Source organism: Argentina silus (assembly GCF_951799395.1).
Source record: "Argentina silus genome assembly, chromosome: 16".
Classification (NCBI taxonomy): Eukaryota; Metazoa; Chordata; class Actinopteri; order Argentiniformes; family Argentinidae; genus Argentina; species Argentina silus.
The window spans coordinates 18,261,592-18,278,312 of record NC_139670.1 but is presented as its reverse complement, the minus strand read 5'-3'; the positions used below and the strand labels follow the sequence as shown (position 1 = coordinate 18,278,312).

Here is a 16,721-nt window from a genome sequence, read left to right as displayed (position 1 = left end):
GTGTGCGTGCGTGCGTGTGCGTGTGTATATGTGCAAGTGTGTGTGTGTGTGTGTGTGTGTATGTGTGCATGTGTGTGTGTGTGGGTGTGTACATGTACAAGCAATAATTTGGCAATCATTTGATTGACCAGAGTGGGGGAGAGATTTGAAGTAATGAGGGAAAGAACATAGACCTCTCTTTTGCTCGTTCCTGATAATAATAGTAGTTATAGTGTGTGTGTGTGTGTGTGTGTGTGTGTGTGTGTGTGTGTGTGTGTGTGTGTGTGTGTGTATGCGTGTGGGTGTGTACATGTGCAAGCGTGAGTGTGTGTGTGTGTGTACGTTTGCGTGTGTGTGGCTGACATACCCAATCCTACTGTACTTTCTGCACATGAAAGTATGAATTACATAATTGACCTCAGGTTTCCTGCGTACCACAAACACTATTTAAAACCTGCAGCGCTTAAGCTATCTTTAAAGCCTGGTTTGAATGTGGCCATATGCATGTGAATTAGCCTGGAGGCAGATAAGAGTGAATGGATGGATATCACTGCCCAGGCGGTCTGACTGGACGGTGGACAGAGATCAGTGGACCGACTGATCCGTCTGCTCGTGTGCAGGCTGCCACACACATGCACCGCCACACTCTATTTTTAAAAGCACCCTACTTTGATCCTGCTCTTCCTGAGATGAAAGATGCGCTGTAGGGGATGTAGCCTTCATGTGAACGGAGAAAAGGTTCACTTTGGAAACAGACGATGCCATGAGGATGGAGGTTTTGCATGGGGTTGGAGAGGTGTGGTGATGAGTCCTAGAGCTCGCTTCCGCGCTTCTCCTACTCCTCTTTCTTCTCCTTCTCCTCTTTTCCACCTTCTTTCTCTTCTTCCTCCTCCTCTTCCTTCCCCTCTTGCTCCTCCTCCTTCTTCTCCCCCTGGTACACCTCCTCCTCTTCCTCTTCCTCTTCCTCCTCCATGCCTGTAGCTTCATCATTCATCAGGTCAGACACAGGGGATCACAACAAGCTATTTGTAGCTCAACGACACTTTACTCAATCCACACCTCCACCTTTCTCAATGCTCTCCGTTTCCATCCGTTTCCGTATCAAGCATCCCATTTCAGAACAACTTTGAGTCATTGAAATCAATCAGATTCTGGATGCGTGCATGATCACGACTACAAAAACAATTTGCCTTAAAACACTATGCTATGATTTTGTCTGAGAGCGTTGCCCATTGCCCTGTCTGTTTAAAGAACACATCTGAATAAAAGCCAGCTGGATGTAAAACGGTGTGAAAATGACAAAGAGGTAGATACAAAAGAGACACCATCGTATTAGCGCCCCGCTTCTTCACCAGTCTCCCTGCCTTGAGACTGAACTCAACCTTCATATATAAAAAATCCCACTCTTCACTTGCTTCAGTGTGTGAATACTGTATGAAAGTTGATAGAGTGAATTATTCAACACTTATCTTATCTGCTTCGTATATGTCCTGGAGCATAACCTCAATGTTTTTCATAGAATTTGCAAGGAAAATGCTACGTTTTTGTTCTTCCTTCCTTTCTGTCGATGTAATAGTGCCAGTTCAAGGGAGGACTGCTACAGTGGAGGCCAGTGGAAGTAGATATTGGAGGACAAGCTCATTGTAATGCATGGAATGGAATGGAATGAGGAGCCTGTCCTCAGATTTCTACCTCCACCAGCCTCAACAGTAGCAGTTCTGGTAGGTGGTGGGGAGTCATCTGGATGTGGCATAACAACATGCTCTATTTTAGAGTCATTATGACACTGTTGGTGGCATGTTCGGTGCAGGGTCGGGTGCAGGAGTGGGTAACAGTTCAAATTAGACCTTTCCCTGCTTCAGCCCCAAAAGGGTGCGCTATATTTGCTGCATACAATCGGTAGATTTAGCTACCTAGCTAAGAGCAGCTAACGCCCTCCATTAGCAAACCATGGCTTGCCCAGCTCAATGCTATTTGTAATGTCAAAAAAGGCTATTTTCAGTCACGTGACGTGTTTCAGAGAACAAAGGAGAGACTTGTGGGCTTCTAGCCGGGGGAATGATGACAGATGTGGTGACACAGGTGGCACACACACCACCGTGGGCACTCTCATTATCGCTACGACGGCAAGGTGCCACTGCCTGCCTACCATGGAGGACAGAGACAGAGAAATAAGGATGAAGAGAACAGGAGAGAAGGACGTGCAGCAGGCTCTCTGCAGGAGGAGGTGGTTCGGTCCACACAGCACAGAAATCAACTAAACATTCTGGGAGGTGGACAAAACTGCCTGTACTGAAGTGCCAAAGCAGTGCAGGCCAGAATAGCAATTTGGCAGCTGAAGCTTAGCAAACTCTCTCTGTCTCTCTCTCGCTCTCTTTCTCTGTCTCTCTCTGTCTCTGTCTCTCTCTCTGTCTCTGTCTCTGTCACTGTCTGTCTCTCTCTCTCTCTCTCTCATTTAAGGTCACCCCCACCCGTTTGAGAGGAAGTAGTGGAGTAGAATTGTAAACGGTGCAACTGCAGCATGTATGACGGGGGGGAGGATGGTGGAGGTTGAAATCAGAGGACAGGCTCATTGTAAAGCATGTAATGGAATGAAGAATGGTATCAAACACACATGGGTGACATCACTTCAGCAATGCTAATCATAGCCATCTGCTATAGCCATCTGCTATACTACTTTATATTACAATATATCATACTGTTTAGTTTGCTATCATATAGAATAGTATCGTGTCTTACCATATCATATCATATCACATCATTAAGATCAGCAGACTCATACAGTATGTGCATATACACTCACCGAACACTTTATTAGGAACACCTGGACACCTTCTCATGGTGGAGGTGGTGTAATGGTGTGGGGAATGTTTTCTTGGCACACTTTGGACCCGTTAATACCAATCAATCATCGCCACAATCTATTTGAGTATTGTTGCTGACCATATGCATCCCTTCATGGCCACAATTTACCCATCTTCTAATAGCTACTTCCAGCATGATAATGCAGCATGTCACAAAGCAAAAGTCGTCTCAAACTGGTTTCATGAACATGACAATGAGTTCAGTGTTCTTTAGTGGCCTTCCCAGTCACCGGATCTGAATCCAATAGAACACTTTTGGGATGTGGTAGAACGGGAGTTTCACAGCTTGAAAGTGCACCTGAAAAATCTGCAGGAATTGCGTGATGCAAACATGTCATCATGGACAAGAATCTCAAAGGAATGTTTCCAACATCTTGTGGAATCAATGCCACGAAGAATTGAGGCTGTTTTGAGAGCAAAGGGAGGCCCTACCCAGTATTAGTATAGTGTTCCTAATAAAGTGCTCAATGAGTGTATATTGGGTGTTGCTGTGTTCTATTGTATGCTACTGTCCTTGCCCTTTGTGTAGTTAACACCTCTTAACCTGCACACAATACAGCAAACTAAATGTCTACATGGGGATAATCTCCTTCCTAGACACTTCTGCATCAAACTTGCAATACATCATTTACAATACAAGGACCGGGAGAATTTGCCCATAACATAGCCATTGGCTTAATCTACCAACCAATCATCTTCCACAACACTTTCCTCTAGTTGTAGCAATTCAGAGCCACGTCTCGCAGTCGTGTGATTTGCTGAAATCAAGTCATGAAAAATACTTGACTCAGTAAGTTCCTTTTTGTCCCTGTCTGGGGAGCCAGGGGACAAGGTTAATATGGGGACAACAAACTCAGTAGGGTTAGAGTCAGGGTTAGGGTTAGGTTGAGACCAATGTCTCTTTTTCAAGGGTGCCCTGATTACAAAATATATACACATCACTATTATTTACATCAAGATTTTAAAAGGACACAATTTACACAGGCAATACCCTTGATCAATTACTAATCAATTATAAGAAGAGCATTCCTCCATGGAGGAATCCTTAATCAAGTTCCTAAAATGTCCAAATGATACTAAAGCAGCAAGTCTTTGTATATCCTACAGGTCATTTCATGCCTGAGGAGCACAACAACTAAAGGCAGTTCTATCCAGCTCAGAGGAGACACATGGGACCTTGAGGACTAACCAACTGATCTCCCTTTTTGTATATAAAGCCCTACTGCATAAACTCCTGGCTTACCTAACCTCATTATTAAAATTCAAGAACATAAATTAACTAACCCGTTCTCAGAGTTGGTTAACACTTGAGGTTCCCCGGGTCTCCACTGAATTGGGTAAATCCGCTTTTAGTTATGGTGCACCTAATTGCTGGAATAATCTACAGAATATATCTCACTTGGATGATGCCTCCTTGTTGAAAGGTGTGATTGTTTCTCCTAATATATCTGTATTGAATTGTGTTGTATGTGTATGTGTTGTTTTGTTTTGTTATTGTGCAAATAATGTGGACAGGGTGCACCTCCAAAGAGGCCTTTGTCTCAGTGTGTTTCCCTTGTGTAAATAAAGGTTAAATAAATAAATAAAATCTCGTCTGATAAATGCTAGGTCTTCAGGTGATGTAAAATAGTATGGGAGTTTATGGAGAATTTCTTTATATACATACAAGATCTAGTGTTGGGTCCTTCTCGACTTTAGGGACAGCCACCCCACTACCTGATATAAAAGTGATGAGTATGAAACTTAGCACCTGTAATAAAACAAAGTGCTGAATGAATTTTCTTTCTACTGTCAAGTGAAAAGCATGACCTGTTCCTATAGAATAAGCCTAATTTAACTCTCAGCTTGTTTATTAATGCATCTATGTGATTACACATTATAAGTCGAGATCTGACAGCATACGTAACAATGCTTCGCTATCTGACAAACTAAATACCTTCTATGTTCAGTTTGACGGGAACAACACTGAGCCCCCCATAAAGGCTCTCGCTGCTCGCGAGGACAGTGTGCTGTCGATCAATGCGGCTGATGTGAGGAAGGCTTTCAAGTGTGAAAACATCCACAAAACAGCTGGACCAGACGGCAACCCGGGCCATGTTCTCAGAGCATGCGCTGACCAGCTGACAGATGTCTTCACGGACATATTCAACCTATCCCTGTCCCAGTCTGTAATCCCCACCTGTTTTATGGTGTCCACAATCATTCCAGTTCCGAAAAAGACCAAGGTAATCTGCCTCAATGACTACCACCCCGTTGCACTCACGTCTGTCATCATGAAGTGCTTTGAGAGGTTGGTTAGGTCCCATATCAACTCCTCATTACCTGCCACACTGGACCCACATCATTTGCATACCACCCCAATATATCCACAGATCACTTTCATCACTTTCACCCTGCATACTGCCCTACGTGAGAATGCTGTTCATTGACTACAGCTCAGTATTAAACACCATAGTCCCCTCCAAGCTTGTCACTAAGCTCAGGGACCTGGGTCTCAACACCTCCCTATGTAACTGCATCCTAGACTTTCTGACGAGTAGACTCCAAGGGGTGAGGGTTGGGAGCACCACCTCCTCCACTTTGACTCTTAACACGGGGGGCCCCCCAAGGCTGTGTGCTCAGTCCCCTGCTGTACTCCCTGCTCACCCACGACTGTGTGGTCACGCAGAGCTCCAACTCCATCATCAAGTTTGCTGATGGCACCACTGTGGTTGGCTTGATCACTAAAAACGACTAGTCAGCCTACCGGGATGAGGTAAGAGTCCTGGCGGAATGATGCTAGGATAACAATCTCTCTCTGAATATAAGCAATACTAAGGAGCTGGTCGTGGACTTCAGGAAGAAGCAGGAGGGGGGGGGCCATGCCCCCATCTACATTGAAGGGGCTGAAGTGGAGAGAGTCAACAGCTTCTAGTTCCTTGGTATTCACATCAAGGACCTAACATGGTCACACCACACTCATTCTGTGATTAAGACAGCATATCAGTGCCTATTCTTCCTTAGCCAGCGAAGGAAATTTGGCATGGACCCGCAGATCCCCCTCCCACACTCAACTGTCACTACTTCAGCCCCCCCCCACCCCCTTTCATCGTCATTCTACAAAGACAATGTACATTGCACTCTAAATACAATCTCACACACACATATGCACTCACACACTTACTCATTGTTGAGTGTTTTTGCTGCTATTCTGTGTCACTTTATGTTATTGCCATTGTTATTGCTATTGTTATTGTTTTCTTCCTTTTTATTATTATGACATTGCACTTCTAATCGATATTGTTTGATTGTTGCATTGTTGAGGAGTTGCTTACCCTAAAGCATTTCATTACATTGTATCTTGTATATTGTGTAAATTACCATTAAAATGTGATTTGATTTGTGTTTTATAGCTGAACTAGTGCTGTTTCCTGGCCTAAAGCCTGACTGAAATGTGTTCAAGATACCATTCTGGGAGAAGAATTAACAAAGCTGAGAGTTGACCAAGGATTCAAATATTTTAGCTACATATGAAAGCTTGGAAATTTGACGATAATTATTTAGGTCGCTGCAGTCCCCACCCTTATGATGTGGTAGCACATGGGCTGCTTTCCGTATCTTGGGGATAGTCCCTGAGTGATCTCATCTGGAAGCTTGATGCCCATTAGGCTACAGCCAAATGTCTCCTATTTATTACTCTACTGCCGAGGCTAATGATCTGGCTCAGTTGTCTTTCATCACCTTTTTTATGCGTTTAGGCAAGTTCAAAACTAATTTCACAAACGACTGATTGGTGTGTATTAAAGGTGCTCCACGCAAAAATGTTACCATAATTAATTACCATTTCCAATACCTGAAATAGGGTTCTGAATCGTATTCCTTCATGACTACAGAATCTTCATCCACCTTAAGTACTATTTCCAGGTGGAAAGGTTACATAGAGCATATTTAAATATCTTTTTTTAAGGATCATAATAAAAATCCTTTTTTTTTTTTTTTAAACTGTTCTCTGAATTCTGTGGTTCAACCAAGGTCATAAGAAGGCTGAGCCAGTCTGACTGAATGACAGAGGTGACTCAAGTCTTCTGTCACGCAGGGAGGGGTGTAGTGATGAAGGACTGCCTGTGTGTGCCATGTGAGGGTGATGACGCCAACACAGGCCTCCGGCGCTACAGGGACACTTTGCAACCAATCAGCCTACAGTACATCCATGAATAGAAGGGCCTTTTTTTAAAGCCAGTTTTCTTCCCAAGGCTACTAGATAAATAAAAAAAGCACACCAATCTGTTTCTAGACACATTTTACTGTGTTGAATCATTATGATCGGGAATCACAAAGGTCGAGTGGATGTGATTTAATGTTAATCCAGTGGGGGAATAAAAAAACAAATAAATTACGCACATATCACCTGAAGATTTAAAACCCCCAGCATTAAAACGCCAGCATTTGATTTCTTCTTGCAGCCATTCATTAAAGCCCGTCACCATAGGGCTGCTCTCAGAATAATTGAATAATAGGGCACACACACACACACACACATACACACACACACACACACACACACACACACACACACACACACACACACACACACACACACACACACACACACACATACATACATACACACACACACACACAGAAACGCACACACACGAACGCACAAAGGCACATGGGCTGCAGATTGCTTGCTCGCAGAACAGACAACATTGGCTCGCGCCTAATGAGTTTAACATAGTCAACAGCTCTGTCAGAGGTGACACAATCCAAACGGGCCGCTTCGCTCTCGATCGCTACCGGCTAATTAACTCTCTTAGACTGACCCTTTCAGTTTGCGTCCTAATTGCATTTAGCCAATGACAGGCAGGCTGGCAAACAGTGTTAGGCAAAGAGGCTTTATCCTTGTGCAGAGAGCAGGAACAGGAAAGTGTTTTTCGTGTTTCGTTTTCCTGCACTACTTCAAAGCCGTAGATAGAGCCTGGACTGTCACTGCACTCCCTCCAGTTAAGAGAGTATCTTTCCGTGCTACAGTAAAGCTCATCAAAAGAACAGTTCACGCTTGAAGGGCCTTCGCCTTTGCCCCACTCCAGCTGGGAGCTGTATAGCCTATGCTGGCTGACTGCACTGGCAGACGGAGCTAGGAACTAGGAGCTAGGAGCCCAGGGCTGCTGTGAGACTCCCAGCCCCCAGGACAGAGCTCAGAGCCTCAAGTGATCCAGAGGCTCAGAGGCTTTACTGGAGAGCAGGCAGGCAGTCGCTCATAGATAGCTAGAGGGGGGGATAGTGGGAAGGGTGAGAGGTGTGTGTGTGTGTGTGGGGGGGGGAGGCTGGGGGGGTTAAGGTTGGGTAGTAGCAGCATGCAGCTCTCCAATGGCTGTCTCTCACTTTGCCCAGAAACTGATTTCCCACTAGGCTCTGCTCCGATGCGGGCAGCAAACAAACAAGCAAGCAGACAGGAGCCAGAAGGAGAGAGAGAGAGAGGGATGGATGGATTAATGGATGGATGGATGGATGGATGGATAGATGGGATGGGATGGGATAGGAAGCACATCTTCTTCACCTAACCCCTGCATGTATTTTGTTTCTTTCTATTTGGTGATTTATTTTAGGAGGTAGAAATGCGATCTTCTTTGATTCCTCTCCAAGGCATTCTGACCTCAAGTTTCACGGCACTGAAAAAGGACATATCGCACTGTTGTGGGCGGAAGAAATTGGCATCAGACATTTGCAGTAGGAAACTCCAGGGGGACGAACAGCCAATCACAGGGGGCTGAGGGGAGGTCCCGTAGGATCTGTTCTAAAAAGAGTGTTCCGCCCCAGAATACTGAGCACACGTTCTCCATTTAGAACACACACATACACGCACACACACACGCACACACGCACACACGCACACACGCACACACACACACACTCAGCCATGTGAGGACCCACCCACTAGATGAACCATACTGAAGGATACAAAATGAAATGAAGTCAATTACCATTTTGAATCACTATGACATCTTTCTTGAATACCTTAGATAATCAACACACCTTCCTTTTCTGAGCATGAAATTTATATAGTAACAAATTCAAAACATTGTGGTCAGAGATTATGCGCTTAACTGGCTAGTCATATTGAATGCAATAATATAAAAAAGAATTACCTTGATCTTCAATACTCAGATTTTTGATCATCCACTGCACAATGTCGGAACCTGAAAGACAAAACATCCACATCAAAAAAAATTGTATTATGATTATCAACAATGTGTATGGAACGAGCAGTAACTAAACACATTTACATCATTTAAATAACTCTTTTCATGTCCATACACCAGGCCTTCTGCTGTGCACATCAAAAGGTTGGAACAGTGTAAAAAGAAACCCCATCACTCTATTTCCCACTGCATACCTCCCAGCTCTGAATATATTCAATGCTTCTGACTGAGTCCAATTCAAAAGGACCGACAGTACAAATTGAAAAAGCGAGACTGAATTCTGTGACTCAAACTTGGAGGCACAATTAGAATGCAGATAGGAGCGCAGACACACAAACCATCTGAAGTTGGAAGTAGTGGAGTGAAGCACATTTTCTTGTTCCTTATCACATTTGGCTCAATTAAATCAAACCACATATAATCACCATACTGTCAATTGTATGGAATGTTATTACAAAGTTAATTTCACAGTTAATTAAAGACTAAGCTTAAACAGCACAAAATACAAGGCATAGAGCAACACTAACCATTTTTTGCCCATACCGTGTGGACATGTAAATCAATAGCGCACACACACACACACACACACACACACACAGACACACACACAGACACACACAGACACACACACATACACACACACACACACACACACACACACACACACACACACACACACAAATAAAAAATAAATAAAAAAAAGGATCCATTAACTGCAGATGAAATGACAGTCATGCTTTTTAAATGGAGTTTATAGGCAGTGAGTTAATGATTGGGACAGCAAAGAGAGCAAGGCTGCACAGGAAGGGGAGGTGGGGGGGGGGGGGTGGGGGGGGCACTGCTACCTGTCACACGTTCCAGTCAACACCAGCTGTTTCTCCCTGCTAAATTTATACTCTTTTAATTATCACTTTCTCTCCTCCAACTTTGAGGACAGAACTGACAGAGCCGGGTGGCATGTGTGAGAGAGAGGGAGCGCGGAGGAGGTCCATGCGGAGCCGACCACCACTCCTCCTCTCTCCTCACACTCTTCTTCTTCTTCTTCTTCTTCTTCTTCTTCTTCTTCTTCTTCTTCTTCTTCTTCTTCTTCTTCTTCTTCTTCTTCTCCTTCCCTTCTGAAGACGTGCCATCTCATTGGATGACTTCATGAGAAGAGTTGCCAAGTGGTGGGATTATAGGGAAGCAGGCTCCACCAGGAGTCCATCGACGCAACGCAGCGTGCGCACTCGCTAGATGAAAAACAAAATGATTACGGATTTATCATCAATTAATGCACTAATGCAGCTCCCACGACGCCTGTTCTCCACCATCTGGCTGGCACTTGTGGTCGTGACCCACGTGATGAGGAGGAGGCGGAGGAGCCATCTTGAAGTTTCATAGGCGCAGAAGGTTAGGGTAGGAGGAGGTAGTCGATTGGCTGAAATACCACATATCTAATGATAGCCTAGTGATTCGTATCCTATGAATTGGTCTGGGGTCAGTTTCCTTAAAGCTTTGTGGCGTAAGTAGTACTTCATTTCTCCCGAAAACCCAGCCGCAAAGCCGAGAGATAGTAACAATTGTGTTTTCAGGTCAATTTTCTGTTCATGAAAGAATGAAATGTGTTTCTGGTCTAGGAGAGGAGTGGGCCTGGATTTTCAAAAGAGATAAAGTACTACTTTAGCTAAGAAGCTTTCATAAAAACTGACCCCATATCAATCTCATGAGGCATGAATCCTAATTTACTTTTTTGATTTTCCCTATATCTGGGTTCATTCATACATCCTCCAAACCTGTGAATTATGTATAAGTTATGATTAAAAATGGGCTATTCAGGTATTGTGGAATTTCACTATCAACTTACCCAAGATAAGTTGATATGTGCATAACCTACTGTATGCAGTCTGAGTTTCAAAAGCGGAATCCAGCATCCTAACCACTAATCATGAATGTCCTGGTATGTCTGTGTGTACCATTAGAATCTAGACTATTCCCTCCTCCCGCTCATACAGTCCTTTGATTCATTCCTAGCATGCAGTTTTCATCATTGGCCTTCAATTCACTGCTTTCTTGGTCTGCTGGTTGCCCCTAATTAACTATAGCATCTAAACTATACTGTCGTATGCGGCATCTTTGACTAATATATAGGTTGTTGTTGTTGTTGTTGTTGTTGTTGTTGTTGTGTATATCTCCCCTCCACTGGATCCTGCTGTTCTAGCAGCTTAGCATCCTTCATTACCTTCCTGTTGCTTTCCACGAACCTGTGGAAAGGCATACCGCTGTGCTAACCTTTAAACCCCTCCTCATGCATTTCTACATCAATTATTTATTTATGGACATACAGTATCCATCTTATTAAGACCACCTATAAAAATAAATTGCCAGTAAGGTGTTCTATGGGGAAAAGGTAAAGGGTAATGAATGTCATATTATGTGCCTGCTGGAAATTGTGGAAATTAAGATAAAGGCAGGTGAAAATATCATCAATGTGCCAGTAACAAAGTTTTACATCAGACTTATTTCCCAAGAGGAGAAACAAAAGAGAAGTGTGTATTCAGTGAACATAATCTCAATCCCAAGATTTACGCAAATGTCGGAGTTACGGGCACGGATCTTGAGTTAGGATTCCACCCAGAGAGAGCTCAGACTTAAAGGGTACATTAGAGAGAGTGTTCCACTCAGAACAAAATGATAACGTAACCAAAAAAGACTAGCCTAACTCACGCAGATGTCTGACATCTTGAATTAGAATTCTTTCTTTTCTGTGTCGAAACGTCGCAGAACAGGATGTAAAATGAGAGGTGATGATTGAGAGAAACTGTTATGGCCTGAGGTCAGTCTGCCCCTGTAGGCCTCTACAGAATGGTACCCTGGTAATTCCCAAAGCGTCCTGTTTCCAAACGGAGTGGCGACTGGGCTTGTCGTCTGTACTGTGGGGGGCTTCGAGGGAGCTGGTTGTCCCTGTACGGATGACTGAGTGGCATGCCAACACACACACACACACACACACACACACACACACACACACACACACACACACACACACACACACACACACACACACACACACACACACACACACAACCATAACAAACAGGGGTATGATAATACACAGCCACCGACACTACTACTTGACAACCTTATCAACCTGTTATACAGTGGAAGTGTGGGAGAAGGAGCAGACTATGTCAACACAAGCACCGTCTATGTGTTTTTCTGTGCGTGAGCAAGGTATTCAGGGCAGGCTCATATTTCTGTTGAGATGTTACCTACATGTGTGGCCTAAATACTGTACATGGCAGTAAGCGTATACTAAAATATATATTCAATAAAACTACTGTACCCAATTTGGAGAAGCAATCATACTTTAACTCAGAATCCACTGGGTCCACTAAAGACACACACACACATACAGTATATATACTGTATATATATATATATAGATATAGATATAGATATAGATATAGATATATAGATATATATAGATAGATAGATATATACTGTATATATACTGTATATATATAGGTATTGTTTCTTCTTTTGGCTCTACACACAAGTTTGGATTACTATAACGTTACAATAGAGATTCTCAGCTTTTATTTGATGGTATTTGTGTCCATATTAGTTTCACCATTCACAAATTACACCACTTTATATGCTTAGTCCCCCTATTTCAGGGTACCCAAAAGTAATGGGACAGATTTATAAAATGTCCAAATTAAGCACTTGTGTTTAATATGTGGTCGACAATCCTTTGCATGCAATAACTGCCTGAAGTCTGTGACCAATTGACCCCACCAGACGCTGGGTGTCTTCTCTGGTGATGCACTGCCAGGCTTGTACTGCAGCCATCTTCAGTTGTTGTTTGTTTTGTTTTTTTGCCTAAAATCTTATCATCTGGAAATTCAATTGGATTTTAGTCTGAAGATTGACTTGGCCAGTCAAGACCTTTCCACTTTTTAGTCCTGAAAAACTCCCTAGTTGCTATGGCAGTATATTTTGGGTCATTGTCTTACTGTATGATGAAGTTCCATCCAATGAATTTGGAGGCATTTGCTTGCACTTGAGCAGACAAGATGTTTCTATACATTTCAGAATACATTCTGCTGTTGCCGCCAGCAGTTACAATAATCAATAAAGACAATAATCAACAAAGAAGTTAAAATAATCAATAAAGACTGAGCCAGTTCTAGTGGCAGCTATACATGCCCAAACCTAACCCCTCCTGTACCTGACCATAATTTTTTTAAGTATTCTGCGGATGGTAGTCTCTGACACATTCACACCTACCTCCTGGAGAGTGTGCCTGATCTGTGGGACAGTTGTTTTGTGTTTGAGTTTTCTTAATTATGTGGAAGTCTTCCTTGGCCTACCAGCCCGTTAGTAATAGCTGAGGTCACCTGTCCTTGTTTTATATTTAATGAGGTTCTTAACTGTTGATTTTGGCAAGTCAAGGTTTTGCCTATGTTTCTGATATATTTTTCAGCCTAATAATGGCTTTCTTGACTTCCTCTTTGGTCCTCATGTTGACAGACACCAATAGCAAACTCCAAAGGCAAACGCAAAGCCTAGAATCAATACTACACATTCTCTTATGCCTGCACAAATTATGTCATGGAACACCAGAAACACCTACCAAGCAAATTGTCCCATTACTTTTGGGTACCCTAAATAGGGGGACCATGAATAGTGTTGCAATTTCTGGATGTAAAACCAATATGTTGAAACCAATATGTCCATAAAATAGAAGCTGAGAATCTCTACTTTAACCTATTAGTAATTGTTTGATTAAAATCTAAACCTTTGGAGTGAAAAGAAGCCAAAAGAAGAGAAAAAGCTTATATAGCTTATATATATATACTGTATACCCAATTAATAGGGGACACCAAATGGGCCCATTAGGAAATATCTCAACAGGTGTCTAATGGTCAAATGCAGTGCTCCAACCGTGCTATGATACAGTACAAAATGTTCAGCACACTTGCATAAACCCCTCTAGCCTCCTCCTCTGAATATCACCTCTGAAACATCTCTACACATTCTCTTGTGATGATGGAACACCAGAAACACCTATCAAGCAAATTGTCCCATTACTTTTGGGTACCCTAAATAGGGGGACTATGAATAGTCCATAATGTGTCCATAATAGTCCATAATAATATTAGTCCATAATAATATGCTAAACTTTAAACTACATTCTGCATCCACACGGAAACGTTTCCATGTAGTACGAAACAAGAGCTCCTGTGGAGAGACCTGTACCTTCCCAATGTCAACTTCTATTGAGCTTGGTTACATAAGACGGTACGTTACATAACCCAGGAGGAGGCAGCAGAAGTCTGGGCTTCATTAAAAGTTACCTTCAACAGAAATGCCAAAGCATGAAAGCCCGCCTTGAAATTCAACAATCCCTTGATATGGGCTCGGTGACGCTCTCTGTGTCCGTTTGGGAGCTACAGGTACAGTGTGATGAAAGTCACCGCTTGTTCGCTGTTCTTTGATGTGGCTAATTTGCAAGAAGGAGTATCTCCGTACTTGAGGGGAGTTTCCAAGGGTCAATCAAACAGCTCTTTTGAAGGATTTTCCCTGTACCTCGACCTTCACGCAAGCCACCTTCTGTATATGTGATCGACTGTGTTCGAACCCAGGTTGACTGTGCATCACAACACAGCATTAGCCCACTAAGCTAAAGCCTAAGGCTTAGGCATTAGCTTGAGGGGCTAACGAAACATAAGCCTTTAGGTCTCTGGAGAGTTTACACATCAGTCCATTAAATATGCACTGTTCTAGCATTCTCCTTCTCAGTAGGGTCTTGAGTATAGATAGATGTTGAGCTCTCAGCTTACAGTGTCTCATAGCACCTTTAACAAGATTTGAGAGGATAACTGTCTGACGCTGCTCACAGACACTGATCCAATTGATCTGGCTGATTTGAAACGAATGGCAGACTCGTTTGAAAGCTTGTAGAATTGTGCAATATGTGGGAGCAGCTTTTCAAAATACTGTGGTTAATATTGTAAATACTGTTTCTCACCAAGCGCTCAATAAACATAACACAGTAAGAGATTCTATTAGCGCTCATTAGCCTGATGATTACCCTATGGTTTACTACAGTTTAATTAGTTAGTGGTGCAGATCTGTGGTCACAGTGGTTCAGCATCGACTGATTCCACAGTAAATGTAAATTCTGAGTGAAGGAGTGGAAATCTCTCTTACTTATTTTGTATTTCAGTCTTAGTTTTCCTCATCTATGGAACACAGTCTCTCTCTCTCTCTCTCTCTCTCTCTCTCTCTCTCTCTCATCATTGTAGCTTTTGTTGATGCCAATGGGAAGATAAGACAACTGTAGTTACTGAGTGGTGCTTTATTCAATGTAACGTGTGAACACCAACGTGTTGTAATTAGCCATGATGACAGGCTAATATTGACAGAATCGATCGCAAATCTGTAAACCCTCCCATCGTCACACTCCTTCAGAAGGCCAACTCAACCAATCAACAGCTTGTTAGTCTTTTCACACATTGGATTCTTGACCCAAATGCACTTAATGCCAGCATAGGTACTTTTATTGTAATCCTAAGGAATGTTCGTCTTACCTGAAAAAACACTTGGGATCTTGGATAAAAAACTCTTCACTGTCCGGATGGGAATTCCATTTTTTTCATCTTGCATACGTGCTATCACATCTTCCATCTAGAAAGGGAGGGAGAAAGTATGGTTTAATACGGTTTAATACGCTCAACAGTTAAGAAACTCACAACCATTGAGATGAACTTGTTGTCTTTTGCCATGGAGTAAGGTCTGTTTTTCAGACCCCAGTAAGGCCTAAGAGGGCCAAAAACATAATCTTAAGCCCACTCTCAGTCTCCCCATACCCTCACAATTTTGTCTGTATCCTCCATCTCCCACAACAGTAACATCTCTTCATCTTTTTCACAATTCACTCCATCACGGCTGGAGAAGGGTGAGAACAAGCAGAATCTTCTCTCTTACTGTAGATGTACTGTATTCAACTCATGTTTTACAACGAAAACACTTTCAAAGAAGTGCAGTAGTAATGTATGACACTAGTTGGTTTAGGGTGAAGTAAAGTATTATCACATGTATCAACACATACCCATTCTGAACAAGTTCATGCTTACACACTAGAGAAGGTGAACAAGGAGTTTAAGCAGCAGCAGCAGAAGGAAATCCTGGTTAATCCCAAAGAAGGGGGCTGACATTTGAATTGGGAGGATCCCCAGTTTCCTCCCACTGCAGGGGAGGGGGGTGGTGGGGGGGGGGGGGGGGGTAGGGGGGTGGCTATAGACTCCAGGTGGAACAGGTGGGAGGCGTCGATAGTTCCGCTCTCCTGCTAGCGAGCATCTCATCCTGTCACCTGACCCGACACTCGCTGGCCTCTGCCATCCCGCGTCTCTAAGCAGCTTTTCCCCTTCAATGGTATTAGCGGGGGCCTATGAAGCCGCCATTATCTGCTTATCTCCTTAAAGCAGGCCAGTCCTCTGAGGAACGCTTTGTCGTTATTGACCTAAACCCCTTTTATGTCCACTCAGAGAACAGAGGAGAGGAATAATAATAACAACAACAGCAAAAAAACAGAGGTCACAGACACAATCACTCTTGATAGCTAATGGTGGGTTACCATGACAACTCCATCTTTTAGGCCTCGGAGAATGTGCATTAAGTAACAGAGGAGGGCAAATGGAAGGAGACGAAA

At 43.1% G+C, this 16,721-nt stretch overlaps 1 protein-coding gene across 1 annotated transcript in view; it reads right to left on the bottom strand.

Moving 5' to 3' along the window:
* Nucleotides 1–16,721, bottom strand: part of rgs7b (regulator of G protein signaling 7b) — a gene marked incomplete at its 5' end in the record, with an annotated part of 65,653 nt that overhangs the window by 24,893 nt on the left and 24,039 nt on the right. Inside the window, 2 exons of the mRNA XM_083687057.1 lie at nucleotides 8,972–9,022; nucleotides 15,601–15,697. Coding sequence (XP_083543183.1) covers nucleotides 8,972–9,022; nucleotides 15,601–15,697 — 148 coding nt within the window. The remainder of the gene's footprint in view (nucleotides 1–8,971; nucleotides 9,023–15,600; nucleotides 15,698–16,721) is intronic.